The sequence below is a fragment of the Arachis stenosperma genome, chromosome 4, assembly GCF_014773155.1.
Source record: "Arachis stenosperma cultivar V10309 chromosome 4, arast.V10309.gnm1.PFL2, whole genome shotgun sequence".
Lineage (NCBI taxonomy): Eukaryota > Viridiplantae > Streptophyta > Magnoliopsida > Fabales > Fabaceae > Arachis > Arachis stenosperma.
Window position 1 is genome coordinate 145,653,128 of NC_080380.1, and position 16,915 is coordinate 145,670,042.

The 16,915-nt window shown below is 31.0% G+C and overlaps 3 protein-coding genes across 3 annotated transcripts; all 3 read right to left on the reverse strand.

The window, feature by feature from the left end:
• Nucleotides 1–1,274: 1,274 nt before the first annotated feature.
• LOC130975843 (uncharacterized) lies at nt 1,275–2,202 on the reverse strand. Its single transcript, XM_057900571.1, has 2 exons — nt 2,162–2,202; nt 1,275–1,959 (listed from the first exon to the last, which is right to left on the reverse strand). Exons 1-2 carry the CDS (start codon nt 2,200–2,202, stop codon nt 1,275–1,277), a joined length of 726 nt encoding a protein of 241 aa, XP_057756554.1.
• Nucleotides 2,203–3,915: 1,713 nt separating this feature from the next.
• Nucleotides 3,916–7,260, reverse strand: LOC130974380 (UDP-glycosyltransferase 83A1-like). The gene is made up of 3 exons (XM_057899246.1): nt 6,688–7,260; nt 5,408–5,842; nt 3,916–4,602 (listed from the first exon to the last, which is right to left on the reverse strand). The coding sequence occupies exons 1-3, from the start codon at nt 7,172–7,174 to the stop codon at nt 4,169–4,171; spliced, it is 1,356 nt and encodes a 451-aa protein (XP_057755229.1). The 5' UTR covers nt 7,175–7,260; the 3' UTR covers nt 3,916–4,168.
• Nucleotides 7,261–9,484: 2,224 nt separating this feature from the next.
• LOC130976835 (UDP-glycosyltransferase 83A1-like) lies at nt 9,485–12,677 on the reverse strand. Its single transcript, XM_057901773.1, has 2 exons — nt 12,181–12,677; nt 9,485–10,485 (listed from the first exon to the last, which is right to left on the reverse strand). The coding sequence occupies exons 1-2, from the start codon at nt 12,659–12,661 to the stop codon at nt 9,632–9,634; spliced, it is 1,335 nt and encodes a 444-aa protein (XP_057757756.1). The 5' UTR covers nt 12,662–12,677; the 3' UTR covers nt 9,485–9,631.
• Between the last annotated feature and the right edge of the window lie 4,238 nt (nt 12,678–16,915).

Genomic DNA, 16,915 nt, shown 5'->3' on the forward strand with positions numbered 1-16,915 from the left:
AAACACGAAGAAGAAGATAGAGGAATGCGAAGAAGGAGGAGGAAAAACACGAAGAAGTAGAAGAAGAAGGTGGAGGAGGAAAGAAACGCCGGAACGTTTATGTAGTTGGAGCGTGTATTCACGCTCCACTAATGAAACTGATTTTTGTTGGGGTTAGACCAACATTATTGGATTTGGTTGTCAAAAAGACTTGATATAGTGTGAATTTAGGCTGCGTGTATTTATAGAGACGGAACACTGAGATAGGGGCACAGAGACATATAAAATTATGTTTGACAAATGAGATATGGACAGAGACATTATGTCCAGAGATATTGAATTAGTGTATTTTGTGTTTATCCTGACAGGAAAAACATAGAGACACTAACAAGAGACACAATTTATTTTTTAGAGTAAAGTATCGTTTTTATCCCCAACGTTTGGGATAAGTCCCAAAGTTGTCCCTAACATTTCAATCGTCCTATTTAAGTCCCTAACGTTTCAAAACTGACTCAATGTTGTCCTGCCGTTAGGGATCCGTTAACAGAATTGACGGCGAGACAAAATTGAGACAATTTTGAAACGTTAGGGACTTAAATATGACGAAAACGTTGGGGACAAAAATGATACATAGAAATAAATTTTAATTTAATTTTATCTTTCAATAATATTAATTGTTGCATTCCCTGAATGGTTGCAATTGTGTTATCCTGCAAAGGGAACTTAACACAAAGATGAATTGTAGATACTATAGCATCGAACTTATTTAAGAAGGGTCGGCCAAGTATTAAATTGTAAGGACTAAAATAGTCAACCACCAAGTATTTAATATCTGAATTTTTTGACAAGGGAAACTCACCGAGTGTGGTTTGTAACCACACAGAGCCCATAACTGGGACTGGCTCACCTGAGAAACCTACTAGGTCTCCAGTAGAAGGTTAGAAGATGTTGGTGCTCAATTTCATCTTCTGGAATGTGGAGTAAAATAGGACATCGGCACTGCTCCCAGGGTCCAGCAACACCTTTTTTACTAGGAGATCTCCGAGTTGTAGGGAGATTATGACCGGATCATCGAGATTTACTATACTATTGTTATGATCGGCTGTCTGGAATGTTATCTACGGGGAGTGTGGTATTGTCTGCTGTTGGGTTTAATCAGTGTTGATGGAAAGCATAGCTCGGTAAGATCGCTTTCTTGCCGAACTTGTGGTTTTTCCACCTGCAAAATCTCCAGAAATACAGTTAATAATACGCCTTGGTTGGTCGGGATGGTTGGTGTATGGCCGATCTTTATCTCAGCCATGCTGTTGTGCTGGATGTTGTTCGCCAGAGGTGTTTGTTCGGCGCTGCATGTGGCCGCCGATGTATTTGTCCAGGTGGCCTTGCCGAGCTAATCGCTTTAGAAGGTCTTTGGCGATGACACACTCGTCGGTAGTGTGTCCGTGCTTTTGGTGAAAATAGCAGTATTTTGTTCTGTTCGCGCCTTTTAAATCTGGGTAACTGCCGGCTTTTCTTGGCGGTTTGATCAGTTTCGAATTCAAGATTTCCTTGATGATATCGTCACGCTTGGTGTTGAATTGAGTGTAGGACTTATATCGTGAAGTCGGTTTGAAGTTCTTCTTTTTGTCTCGAGTTCTGTCGTCGTCTCTGTAATAAGGCTTTTTTGTTTTATGAGCTTGCCGGAGTTTCTCGATGTCGATCTGACCTTTTGCCTTTTCGCGAAACTTGGCCATAGTCTTAGGTTTGGTTACAGCAATGGTGTCCTGGAATTTTCCTGGTCGCTGTCCACTTTTTATGGTGTGCAGTTCCACCTCGGGGTGGAGGTCGGGTATACTTATGGCTATTTTTGTGAAGCGCGTCGTGTAGTCCTTGAGACTTTCGTGCTGGCCTTGCTTGATTGTATTCAGGTAATCGGAGTCATGTAAGTAGATGGCCGATCCAGCAAAGTGCTCCTCAAAGGGCTTTGATATGTCATAGAACCTGCAGGCAAAGAACAAAACTAATCAAGTGCAGGGCCGTCTAAATAAGATGGAAAGCAACGACACAAAACTTTATCAGATGCACCGTTTACTATCATTATGGAGGTGAACTTCTTGATGTATTTTTTCGGATCACCTAACCCATCATAGGGAGTTAGGATGGTAGGTAAAGTAAACTTCCGGGGTAGCACGAAGTTCATCACCTCGACCGTGAATGGTCCAGGGGAGCTTTCTTGATCGTCATTCTCGTTGTCTTGCTAAGCTTCCTCATTATGCTCAGGTTTCTCCTCTTTCTGCCGAGCAGTGTCTAAGACGTGTGTTGGCCCTGACTGCTGCTCGGCTTCTTTTGTTCGTTCTTGCCGATCATTGTTGTTTTCGATTCGGGTGTTGTTCAAGTTAGCAATTTGATGTGCCATTCTTTGGTTCTCCTCGGTCATGTGCTGGTTGGCTTGCTGTAACTCGGTCACCATATGAAGGAGTTCGAATGGTGTGGGTGGAAGTTGTTCAGCCATGACTCAGGCGAGAACCTCGAGGCCGATGATATTTGGAAGGGATTATATTCTCGGTTCCACGGTGGGCGCCAATTGTTCTTGTATGGATACTTGGAGGGAGAGCTCGGTCTCTGGGAATCGACGCTGAGTTTGTTACTTTCGGTACCGACCTTTGAGTTTTGTGGTAATCCGAGCTTTACTCCAAGAGGATGTCCAATCGCGTAGAGCTTTGAGCAAGAAACAGGGGAGGAAGTGTACGTGCAAAGGCACTCCGAAGCTTAAGTCAGTATTGAAAATTCAATGTGTGTTTTTAGGATGGAAGATCATACCTTTTATGGGTGAAAATGTGCAAGTCGGTTATGCTTCTGCTTCATTGCCTGTATTAAAGAGCAATAATAAGGGTGAAATGTTAGGTTGGACGTTTCACTTTTGGGGAGCAGTCCATTAAGCTGAGTTGTAACGTAAGTTGCCGATTAATGGCGTTTATTGCCAATTAATGACTGTAATGCCGAACTATAACGCCAACTTTCTGAATAATAACGTGAATAATGCTGAATTATGAATGACAATACCAATTTATGATGTTGAATTTGTAACGGCCGGATGATATATAATAGTCTATTTTAGTTGTATTCGCAAGATTTATGTTTTATAAGTTGTTTCATGCATATATTATGATTCTATATATTGATATTGATGTGTGTATTTTTATATTCTATGTATATTAGTTTATTGGCCCCTCTTCATAAAATTCTAACTCTGCCTTTGATAACATGATATAGAGCTTATTATAACTAAAATGTTTATAGTTTGATGATGATGATGATGATGATGATCTTCCTAAAAAGAGAAATTAAGTATCAAGCAGTTAAAAAAAAAAAAAACAACAGTCTATACATAATTATGCTTCAAACTTATATATTTGCATAGCTATTCTGTTTTTTAGGTGTTATAATTCTGTTTGGCGTTAGTTACTGTTTCTTATTTCCCAATTTCTTTCAATTCTGCTCTGCATTCATTCAACACGCTTCTGCTTTTATTTATGTGTTAGATTCAAAGCTTCTTAGAAAGCTTTCGAAACTTAAGTGAGACTTTTGCATTAAAAAATTAAGGATCCCGCTAGGGAGACAATGGACTATTTGTACATACTATTTAGAATAACCATCCGACTGTAAGGGATAATAAACATCTTCTCGAAAAATTAGTTTAATTTTTGGGTTCACCAAGGATTGAACTCTTGACCTTTTGGATCTAGCGCTTTAATACCATGTCATGAAACCACTCATCCCAAAAGCTTCAGCTAATAGAAAAATGTAACACTAATAATTATATCTCTAATACTCCATAAACCTCAATTGTACACATTGTATAAATATTTCATTGGCTCCTCATACTTTCCCAAAAATTAAACATGCATGTTATAGATATAACACCTCTTTTAATCAATTTAAATTTTGAGACAATAATTTCATAACACTTTCTCTTATATGATTCCACTATAACTATTGGAAAATTTCACCTATATATAGTGATGAATTATTGATATAAGTTAAGGCAACACCACTTTTTACCTTTGCTACTTTTTATTAACTTTATTATTATTATAGCAAGATGGGAAAATATCATCACATCTCAGCTATATGTTTATTCTATCAAACATAATAATGAATTTTCAACTTAATACAGGCAACAACAAAAAAATATTTTCCAATAATGCAATTACTTTGCCCAATTGACAAAATTTTCAAGATTCTTTGTAGATTGGCCACCTTCAGTTAGGTTATTCCTAGTCACTTGTTTCAATTTCAAAGACCTTTCCCTTATGCCTTCATCACCAAGCAATTGCAACACCTTCTTCTTTATCTCTTCCTTTGATATGAATCCATTGTCATCCTTGTTCAATCCCAACCCAACTTTCCAAACATTACAAATATATGATTCATCCCAAAATTGATCACTGAAAAATGGCCAGCACAAGAAGGGAACACCACTATACACGCCTTCAATAGTAGAATTCCAACCACAATGACTTATGAAGCAAGCAATAGCAGGGTGGTTTAATACTTTTTTCTGGGGAGCCCAATCAACAATTTTCCCTTTTCTTCCATGAAATTCATCTGGGTATTTGTTGTTTCTTTCGCTATTCATATTATCTGTATAAAGCATAAATACAAACACCTATTAATTAATAAATACAATGTGACATACACAATATAAGATATATTCATATATGATATATTGAATATGTATATATATATGTTAATTCATCAATGATATGTGTACACAAAAAATAATTAATAATTTATATAAAATATATATTAAAATACAAAAATATTTATTAAAAATATAATATATAAAATAATATATATAAATATATACAAATATATAGTAAATAATTTTTTATATGCAAATATTTTTTTATATTAGTTTCATCTTTAACAACATTTACAATAATTGTTTCAAAATTATTTTGGATATAAAAAGTTGTCTTAAAGAATATAGTAGAAATCAAAGGATTATTACAGATAGAATAAAATTTTGGTTTAATTATTCTGTTGGTCCATATAGTTTTGTAAAATTTTTAATTAGGTCTATATTTTTTTTTAATTGAGTCTTTGTACCAATTTTTTTTTCAACTAGGTCCCTCTTAACAGTAATTGGCTTAATTTTATAGGGACTCAACTAAAAAAAAAATTGGTACAGAAACCCAAATAAACGGAAAAAGAAGTGTGGAGACACAATTAAAAAAAATTTGGTGCAAAGACTCAATTAAAAGGAAAAAAAGTATAGGGAGCTAATTAAAAATTTTACGAAACTATAGGCACTAACAGAATAATTAAACCTAAAATTTTTTACACATTTTGGTTTAATAATAAATTATTCTCAAAATAAGAAATTTTCAAGAAAAAAGATTATATATATGGATAAAATTGAAGTATTTACTGATTACATATATACCTGGTCTTACAACCCAAAGAAAAGGCTTGTCAATGAGATCAAGTGCAAGTGCTAATTCTTTGAGTTGATTGGATTCCATAACTGCCAAGCTACCAAATGAAACATATACAACAGATTGAGGTTGTTGTTGATCCAACCATTCTAAGCATGTTGTGTCTTCTTGCCAAAATGAAGAACTTTTGTTGTTGTTATTATTGTTGTCACTTTCAATCAATGGTCCAATTGATAGGAACTTTGGAGACATGGAGAATGCTCCTGGTTCAAGATCATAGGCACTATTGCAAAGCCACCACTCTGCTAAGTTGAGAAGTTGTATCTCTTCCTGATAAAGATGATTGAAGAAGGCCTTTCCAATGGTACCCCATGCAAAGTTTTTTGCGTCCATCATAGGCATCAGTGGAGCAAATTGAATTTCCTGTGTTTTGGTGATGTTTCCTGCAAAAATATAATTGAAAAGAAATTAAAATACATATCAATAAATTGAATATAGTATATAGTTTTAAAAATTTTTCAAATGCTCTAAAAATATCAATGTTCCAATAAATTTAGTCGTTGATTTTGGTTAATATATTATACACGGTAAATATTCACGTATAATTGTTTTTATGTAAATTTGACAGTTAAGATCTATTAAATGATTTGAGATGTTTAATTAAATTATCATTTAACGATTTTTAAGTATTAACTTTATATAAAGACAACTATATGTAAATTTTTATCGTTATATATATTTTTTTATAATTGAGATGAATAGTTAAAATATTTAATTATTTTGTTGGTCTTATAATATAACCAAATTTATAATTAGGTCTCTATATTTTTTTAATTAAATTTTTATATTACTTTTAATTTAGGTCATTTTTATTATAAAAAATGTTAGAATTAATTGAATATTTCTTTGTAAAAATTAAAGATATTTATAATTAAAAACTTAATTAGATATTTGACTTATTGATGGTATATTTTTTGAGAGAAATATTCGGTTAATTTTAATATTTTTACATAAAAGGATATAATTATAAAATTAAAAATAATATAAAAATTTAATTAAAAAATATAAAAATTTAGTTATAAATTTAGTAAAATTATAGAAATTAACAGAATAATTTAACCTAGATCAAATCACTCAAATTTCATTATTTTTAGAATACCTAAAATTCTTTATGGTTTTACTCAGTAATGATAAATTAATTAAAATAAAAATAAGTAGCTCAGAAAATCACCCATTAAACAATAGCATCATTAGATACAAGAGAATATATAAATAGTACTATTCATACCATCTGAATCAACAATTCCTTCCTCCATGAGCTTTGGGAGACAATAAACTGAAGCCATTGTAGTTGCTGAACCTGGAAATAGATGAGCACATTTGATTCCCAATTTGCGACCAACTTCGAAGGCCCAACCCATATTAATTGTGGCAACAATACAAGTGATCTTGTTGTTAGTATCCAAAGCATTGATATCTTCTATGAGTTTTGGAAGCATAGAAGGCATTGTTTTTTTCATAGAAAAAAGAACCTTAACATTGTCACTTCTATCATCTTCATGGTCCAAACCATCTGGCAGCGTCACATATTTAATGTGATCTTGGGAACCACCATCATCATCCTCAGAGATTTTAGCTCTCTTGTGGCTGAACTCAGTGTGTAGGAAAGTGACCTTGCAACCATGTTTGGTTAGAACATTAGAGAATTGTGTTAGGGGATTAATATGTCCTAACACTGGAAATGGTATAACAAGAAAGTGAGGGATAATTCCCATTCTTATTCTCAAAATTAAGAAGAATAATGTTGTAGATTAATTATTGAAGAATTATATATATGTATGTGTGGTTATTGATGGATATATGAAATTATATATATATATATATATATATCATTGTTGGAACTTGGAACACAAGAATAGTAGTCCAAAGTCCAAACACGAGGCTTCAATAATTCCGTTGAATACTAAATGGACGTAACTGTCTATTGATATTATGGTGACATATTACACCCCACATAGATCATAGTCTAAAATTATTTTATTTTATATTATTTAATTATTATTTACTTTAATTTATTTTACATTACTTAATTATTATTTAAATAAATATTAAATTAGATAAGGTTATTTTGAGTTATTATTATCCGTTATTTAATGTGTGTGACCAATTTGATTCTAGATTTTATAGACATCAAAATAAAAATTGATTACTACATCTCTTCATCTGAATTCAACGGGGCCCAAAGAAGTGGAAACCTTTTGGTCTACGAACACTTGTAAATCGGTTTGTTGCGACCAAAAAATGTTGCCATGATTTCGTAATTTAGTAATTAATTAAAGTATAAGACTTTTCATCGGTTGAAATTGGAGTATATGGCCAGGCACCAACCGGAGACAGATCAAAGTACTTTTCTGTTTGAATACGAAAATGATAATAAAAAAAAATAATAATTCTCTAAAGTGAGATTTAATATAAAATTTTCATTATTGAATCTTTAAGTAGTGATGGCCTAGATATACGCTAATTATTTTCGTAGCATTTTAACTTCGCATCCATAATTAAAGCATATTATTATAGTATTTTAAATTAATATTTTGTGTTTAGTACATTAAAATGTGGAAGCCATTTAGATAAAGATATTTAAAACATCTTTTATAAAAAATATTTTTAAGTAATTAAAATTTGATATATATAATTGATTAAACTATGTTATTTTTATTAAAATTAGATAAGATAAATTGATTTGGTAAAAAAAATCGATAAATTATACCTTAAATTGGTTTAAATTAATATTTTTTTATAAAAAATAATTACAATATTTCTATTATAAAAAATAACTAAAATATTCTTATATATATATTAAGAATTCTAAATTTTAACCTTTTTTTTGTGTCGTTATAGGGATAGAATTTAGGATTTTTAAAATTAAAAAAATATATAATAAAAATATTTTAGTGATTTTCTATAATAAAATTATTGTAGTCATTTTTTATAAAAAATAATATTAATTTAAATCGGTTCAAGATTTGGTTTACCGATTTTTTGACCAAATTAATTTGTATGATCTAATTTTGACAAAAATAATATACTTTAATCAATTATATGTATTAAATTTTAGTTAATAACAAACATTTTTAAAAAAAGACGTTTTAAGCATCTTTATCGAAGTGTCTTCCTTAAAATGTTTATGTCTTTATGATTTTTGTTTTTAAAAAATTAGGAGTATTTTTAAAAGTAAAAGGTATGAAACGAAATAACTTCTAAAGTTAGTTTATGTTTTTAAAATTAAAAGATTAGCATAATTATATATATTAAAAAGTAGAAAATTCAGAAAATATTATTTTTTGTTATATTTATATCTACTATATATAGTCATTTTAACTTTCCAAAGAAAATTTTTAAATACTATTGTTGTAATGCTTGTTTATTGAAAATAACTTTTATTTTGTTTCACCAAACATTATTGCTATAATTTTTAAAAAATTATCCTTAGAAATTAAAGCCAAAAAGAATTTTGAAACACATTAGAAACGTGGGTATAAGTTTCTTTTTCCTTCGCTCATCCATAATAAAAGCAATCAGTATTTTCGTAACATATTGTAAGATTGATACGAAGTATATATATGAATATAATTAAGTCAACAGAACTGGTAAGAGACAGTGTCATAATATTAAGGTGATATTAATCATCTTATGTTCTGTGAAGAACGTATGCGCTTACGTTTGCAGTAAAGGTCAGCATCAAGCTATATATATATATATATATATATATATATATATATAGCCATACACATTTTATCAACTTCGCAAGTTTCTATAAGAAAAAGAAACAAACCAAACTAGCCGTGGGTTTGGATTATCTTATTTAAATAAAAATATATTATTAAATTTTAAATATATTTAGATATATTTTAAATAATCTTTTTATTAAAAAATAAATTTATATTTTTTAAAAATTAATAATACTTTATTTTTAAAAAAATAAATAATTAATGTTATTGTTGTCAATGCACACTATTATTGTTTCTTTTGATATTGCTTTTAACATAGATTAAAAAAAGAAAAAAAATATAAAAATCATAGGATGACATATTGGGTGATTATCAATTCAATGAAATTAATGGCAAAATAAGTACTATAACATTATAATCAAAACTTAAAAAAGGGAAATTAATAACTAGACTAGAACAATTATTTCCATACTATATTTGTATGATCCAAAAATTTATTAATCACTTGGCCCAATTGATAAACTTTTGGATATTCTTTGAAGATTGACCACCTGGTACTATGTTATTCATGGTCACTTCCTTCAGCTTCAAAGACCTTGCTCTTATTCCTTCATTCCCAAGCAATTGCTCCACCTTCTTCTTTATCTCTTCCCTTAATATCAATCCACTTTCATCATCCTTCTCTAATTCAATTCCAATCTTCCAAACCCCACAAATATAAGCCTTGTTAACAAATTGGTCCGCGAAAAATGGCCAACACAAAAAAGGAACACCGCCACAAATACCTTCCATAGTAGAATTCCAACCGCAATGACTTATAAAACAAGAAATCGCGGGATGATTTAGCACCTTATTTTGTGGAGACCAACTAACAATTTTACCTTTATGTCCTTGAAATTCAATAGGAAATAATGTGTTCTCTAAATTGCTACAAGGACGCACAACCCAAAGAAAAGGCTTGTTAATAAGATCAAGTGCTAACCCTAATTCTTTAAGTTGGTTTGGTTCCACAACCGCCATGCTTCCAAATGCAACATATATAACTGATTGAGGTTGTTGTTGATCCAACCATTCTAGACAAGTTGTGTCTTCTTGCCAAAATGAACATTTGTTTGTGTCATTATTAATTTCCATTAATGGACCAATTGGTAGGAACTTTTGTGACATGGAAAATGATCCAGGCTCAAGATCATAAGCAGTGTTGCATAGCCACCACTCTCCAAGCTTCATGGTCTCAATGCTTTTAAGAAGATGAGTGAAGAAGGTTGTACCTATGCTAAGCCATGGTAGGTCTGAAGAGTTTATTGTAGGCATTGTGGGCAAAATCTGAATTTCTTGTTTCTTGGTGGGTTGTCCTGCAAATACCAAAAACAAATTATTTCAGATAATTCTAATAAATATAAAATTATTTAATGATTTACGTGCTTTTATTTATTATTTTAAGTTTTGCAAAGATAATGTCTGTATTATTATTTTTTGTCTATTGTTTTATTTTATTTTATTTTTATCAATTATTTTTAATATTAAAAATAAACATACATAAAAATAATACATATAACATTTATTAAAATACAATAAGATAATTAGATGGTATTAGAAAAGCCTGTAAATATATATTATACTGTACATTCACTAGAAGTCAAGTATACATTGAAATAATATGTGTAGCAGTGGAATTAAATATTTAAAATATGTGAATCATGTGCTATATATATCTGAAATAGGAATATGTGGCAGCAAAAGAAACAACGTCAACATGGAACACCCAATTAATCACGTTGCCGCCAGTATGTGTAGCTGTCAATTAATAATGTTTATTTTTGTGCAATAATGTTAGGAGACAAAAGAATTACTTAAAATTTATTTTATTTAGTATTTATTAGTTATTGCAATAATTAATGAATATTAAATAAAACAAGTTATGATTATTTTTTTTAATTTTTTTGGTTATTAAATATTTTTGATTTTTGTTAGAAACACCAGTTTCAACTTTCAAGTGGATTATAGACATGTTTATTTTGTTTTGTACTAAAATTTTATTTCTAGTGTGTTAGACATGATCAGTCCTTGTTAAAAAAATTATTAGACCAAATTTAGAGACTGAATTAGGTTACTTAAAAAAATTAGTAGACCAAATTAAACCATGAATAAATTTGAGTTTGTGAAAACTCTACATAGTATATAGTTGTATAAAAATCAGGAGGAAAATGAAAAAATGAAACAACAATATAATAATAAAAAAACAAATTAAAGATGAGCGAAAAATGTTTAACTATATTAAAAGAGGAAACCTTTAATTAAAAGGAAAATTATTCTTAATGAATGAGTGTATAACATAGTTTATATAATAGATCACAACGTAACAACATAATTTAGTCCGATTCATACACTTAACACCATCACCAAGTGATTAAGAGGTTTTATAAGTCATATATTGTGAGTAAAAAAGCAAACCTAATAACAATTTTCATGTAGGAAAGGAAACCAGTTCGTGAGAAAAAATTTATCGAACGAGATTCTTATATTTGTATGATTTAGAAAACTATTTTATAAGGATAATTTATAACGTTTTTATTTCGATACATTAAGAACATAAAAAATTGTATCCTATCATCTAGTTAAATTTATATGGTTAGATAATTTTATATAGGTGGAAACTCAGGTGCAGTCTATTTCACCTGAAATTGATAGCTGAGAGTCATTAGATAAAAATTTAGTTAAATTAATCAAATCATCTAACGACTTTCAGTTATCAACTTTATGAGTTTCTACCTTTTATAAATAGTAGGTGTAATTAAAAATAAGTTATTTTCTGTAAGATAACAATATATATCTAAAATAAATTCGTGTTTGAGAAAAAATGTTAGAGATATAACTATTTATATTATCTTTTCTGATTTTATCAATCACATTTTTTGAGATGAGTAATTTCATTATAACATACAATATATTGCTAGTTATTTGTGTAAAATTTGTTTAGACATGATATGAAAATTAAGTTAAAGTAATAAAAATAAATCCATATCCATAATAATATATAGTTTTCTTACCATCTGAAGAGTGAATAATTCCACGAAGAAGAAGGTTTGGAATGGAAGAACAACATGCCAAGGAAGTAGCTGAAGCAGTCCAAAGATAAGCCCCTTTAATTCCCAATTTGTAACCGAGTTCCAAGGCCCAACCCATATTCCCAGTAACAATGATACAACTGATTTTGTTCTCAACATCATGCAAAGCATTCACATCTTCTATGAGCTTAGGAAGCAAAGGAGGCATGGTTCTCTTTATAGATAGAAGTTGCTTCTCCCAATCACTCCTATCATCTTCAGCTTCCAACCCATCAGGAAGTGACACGTACTTTATGTTAGGGTTGCCGCCGCCGCAGGAACTGGTGGTGGTTCTTTTGTGGTTGAAGTGAGTGTTGAGGAAAGTGACTTTGCCATATTTGGCTAGGACATGACACAATTGGATAAGGGGATTAATATGTCCTTGAACAGGATATGGTATTGCCAGAAAATGAGGGACACCCATAATGTGGTTGAAAAAATAATTTTTTGAAATAATGAAGATCCAATAACTTGTGATGATGAGTAGTGGGTGTTTTATAGTGAGGGAATTGAATTGGGTTTGGCTCAAACGGTTGTACTTGTTGCTATTGATCACCTCTTCAGTTTACTACTATATATCTCCAAAATTATCCTCGTAATTATCTCTTTAAATTTCTTTAAGATAAATACGTTTGAATGAGATAAATTTATATATCACAAGGCAGAAGCATGAATATATATACTTTTTATTAATTAATTTCAAAATTTTTAAGTATTCTGGATTTTTTTTAAAAAAACCAATATTAATAGGAAAAAACCTTTATTTCTATATTTTTTTTAAGTAAAGACGCATTTATTATTGTGCATCTCGTATCTTTAATTTCGTTAAAATATTTGGCTTTCAGTAAATAGAAAGTTTGATGCACAAAATAAAATAAAAATGTTTGTGTTTTTTTTTTTTTTTTTTGCCGCCATGGTCGTTGATCCCTGCCCACAAGTTGGCCCTGCTAGCTATGCAGCGTGTTGATAGAAACATGTCTTGATTTTTTCGTACAAAGGTAGCTGGTTCAATTACTCCTTGGTGATATAACATTTGCCGCACTTATAGTAGTAGTGCACTAAATTAATCTTTTTTCCCTTTTTGGAGTTGCTCGTATACACATTGAACATTAACAATATATAAAACCAACCATTAAATCAGAATGATAATAATTTAGAATAAAAATACATCCCAAAATAATAGTGTTAAATTGTTAATTGGTTGGAATAAAAAAAGAAATGAATTAATTGATGTTATAGTGAGAAATTAGAGAAAGAGAAAAAGAAGGCAATATATAAAGTCTGAAAAGCACGTCCCATAGTTGGGTTGGAAGTGGACCAGGCTTTTAAGACGAGTGTCCAGTGAGCACCAGTTAAAGTCATGTTATGTGAATTCAATTGTTTATTGCATTCAGCCAAATCAGTTCTCTGTTGCATGATGTTTTCTTGATGTCAAAGATCAATGAATAATATGCATGTAATTGACGAGTGTGTAGTTGTGAGTAATTGAATAGTGGCATATATCTACTCATGATTCGTCAGATCTATACGTATATATTATTCCTAACTACCACCCAGCTACCAACCAACCTTATTAGCCCCATACAAACTGAATAAATCTATATGAATTCAATTATAGTAGTATTTATAAGAACAATAATAGACATATATATTACAAACATTTAATAATAATAATAATAATAATAATAATAATAATAACTTATTAATCACTCTCACTAATTTCAAATGCCGTATGATTTTAGTAATGATTTTAAAATATTTTTTCTAGTTTACATTAATCATAGTCGCTTAATTAGGAAAATGTGATAATTTTTTTAAATTAATTTACTTAAATATAATTGCATTCAGAAAGGTTAATTTGAAAATACTAAAATAATAAAAACAAAAAAAGATACTAAGAGAATCTGGGGTTTGTTAGCTAGCTATAATAAAGGCACAGATTAAATTTTTAATAAATTTAATATATTAAAAGTTCAAAATATTTTTATTTTAATCACAAACAGCAAATATCATTCTTATTTAGTATTATTTACAAAGTGTCAAAAGAGTTCTACTTTGTTTTCTTCATATATAATGAGACCCAAAATGACAATATAGCTAGCTGTGTTCATTGAATTTACTTCAAACATTCATGATCTGTGTGCTCCTAAGCTAATGGCAGGAGATTAAATGGACAAGCGCGATAATTCATCATCATCACTAAATTCAAGTTTAGAGGGGAAATAAAGAGATCCGGGGAGGGGATTCGCAAGAATGATCATGGAGTAGAACTATTAATGGTTTGTGCAATTGTATAAGCAAAAAGTATTGTAGCAGTTATTATACACTGTAATTTTTGCATTATACCAATCACTTATTCAACTGAAACCTAGCTAATATGTGTCATCAGTAACTAGCTGAATCAACATAGCATAAACCCTGTGACCAAGTTCAAAGAATCAATTCTTCACTTACATCATCAGCTGATTACACTTGCCAGCAGCATTTTCCTTACTTTTGAACCTTTTTACCTTTATCCTTTTTGGTATTTCGTTTCTGCATGAATATATAAACATATATTATTACAAGACTTTACAATGTGAAGAAGCTAGTGATATCAAAATTATATGAAGACAAACAAAGACTTGCCTGCTCAGTAGTATCAGGAATCCCTTCATTTCTAGTATTGTAACCTTCAACCATTGCCTTGTTATGTATATCTCGCATAATTCGAAATTCCCGAAGAGTACGTCGTGCAGCCTCAAGTTCAAGGTTATTCTGCCTCAGCTGGTCCTCATAGTAATATTGATACCCGTATTGACGGCTAACAGAGAATGCACCCCTATAAGTTCCATAAGCTAATGTTTTTACTATTTCAAATCTTCGGGGATTGACTTCAAACTCCATAAAATTCTGAAAATTGAGGTATTGTTAAGAAATGAAAGCCTTTGTATATATCCATATGAATATTTAACAGACTGAATATTGTCAAAGAATCCATCTGAGTACCTTTCTAAGGCGGTCGAAAGTTGTACGACGATCACAGTCCCTCGGAATAAGACTCCAAAGGACGCAATCATTGTAAAAGCGAGAGGTCATGCAATTGGGAGAGCAGAGTAAGTCTTTACGTGAGCACGTGGGACAAGGTCGGTGCGGAAATGGTTTCAAGGTGGCAGGATCACCGGGCTCCGCCTGTGCTCCAACAGCACAAATTTTAATTTCATCAGAATCATATATGTCTTAATTTCAGAATAATTAATATTTCTTTATTATTTCTCAAGATTATCAATTATTGTATTCCATATTACAAACCTAGCAAGAAAAAACACTTGCCTTCTTATCAAGATCAGGAGGAAAAGGTACTTTTCCAAGTGTACTTATAGATTTCGTCATCTCCACCAGATTCTTCGATTCCTTAACCCTATGTTCCAGAGCAGTGATTTCAATCTCAGTCTGGTTGATTTTGCTGTCAACGAACTCTTTCATCGCAAAATAACCATCAAGAATTGCTTTCATTGCATATACCCGTTGACCAGGTTTCACGTCCTTTAAAAATAAAAATAGATCTAGGTAAGTAAGTAAGAATCTTCATGAATATTTCAAATACAGAAACAGAATCAGTCTCTGGACTGCACAAAAAAGAATGAAGAGCATGCATTTAATTGTAACACTGAACAAACTTATAAAATGTCGTTGTTCTTATTAAAGAATAATTCACATCTTACCAAAAGCATGTTCAAAATATCATCATAACAAGCTTCACGATTTTTGAAATAGAGCTCCTCGACCTTTTCAGGATCGATTCCATAAGCCTTGAGCCTAGTATTGGTGGCGCCTTCCGAAGAACCTTCACTGTGAGGTGGAGGCGGCAGTGCAGGTGGAGGCGGTGGTGGAGGTGAAGGCGGAGGAGGAGGAGGAGGAGGCGGCGGAGGTGCAGATGGAGAAGCCATGAAGAATCTTGTTGCTCAAGTAAGTGAGAGAGAGAGAGAGAGAGAGAGAATGGAGAAATGACTTAAGGTGTATTATGAATTGATAACAGTGCGTTAAGAGGGTATATATAGGCATGGCTAGTTAATTCTAGAGGCTAGCTTACTCTAACTAACTTGAGACGGTCCACAGCAGATTCTAACTTAATTGTAACTAACTCTCAACTGTGTACCACGTCAGCATTGGAGTTCTTCTCCTTACAGTGCACTTGATTTGAGAAGAGTTTATTACTGTTGATGCATGCATGGGATTGTATTCTGTTAGAGGTAGTTAGGAATATTTTGCACGTGTGTATTTGGAGTGGCGGGAAAGTCAGTTACACCAAGCATTGGGGTTCCTACACTCTGCCGCATCAGCATTGGGGTTCTTGCCGGCTTCCTCCAAGCGTGAGAAGGGTGAACCAATGAAGACCACAGCTTCGATCGGTTATTAGTATCATATTTCACTCTCATTGATTATAAATTTATAATAATTACTATGTGCTCACTAACACCAATATTTTTTATTTTTTCTTTTTTTTAAAAGATTGTATTAATAAAATAAATAGAGAATTGTGTTACAAATAGCTGAAGCATGCTGATTAGTGGTGGTTTTAAGAGTAAGTAATCCAAATATCCAATTTTATTTTATTAGAGATAATATCATTCAAGTATTATCTTACAAATTGTAATTTAGAGTCGCGGATAATAATAACTTCTTTTCAATCAGCTTT

Coding starts and splice junctions, on each gene's coding strand:
- LOC130975843 (XM_057900571.1), bottom strand. CDS start 2,202: ATGACGATCAAGAAAGCTCCCCTGGACCATTCACGGTCGAG. Junction 1,960..2,161: donor CTGGACCATTCACGGTCGAG/GTGATGAACTTC, acceptor CTTTGCCTGCAG/GTTCTATGACATATCAAAGC.
- LOC130974380 (XM_057899246.1), bottom strand. CDS start 7,174: ATGGGAATTATCCCTCACTTTCTTGTTATACCATTTCCAGTGTTAGGA. Junction 5,843..6,687: donor AGGAATTGTTGATTCAGATG/GTATGAATAGTA, acceptor ATATTTTTGCAG/GAAACATCACCAAAACACAG. Junction 4,603..5,407: donor TCTTTGGGTTGTAAGACCAG/GTATATATGTAA, acceptor TGCTTTATACAG/ATAATATGAATAGCGAAAGA.
- LOC130976835 (XM_057901773.1), bottom strand. CDS start 12,661: ATGGGTGTCCCTCATTTTCTGGCAATACCATATCCTGTTCAAGGACAT. Junction 10,486..12,180: donor AATTATTCACTCTTCAGATG/GTAAGAAAACTA, acceptor TGGTATTTGCAG/GACAACCCACCAAGAAACAA.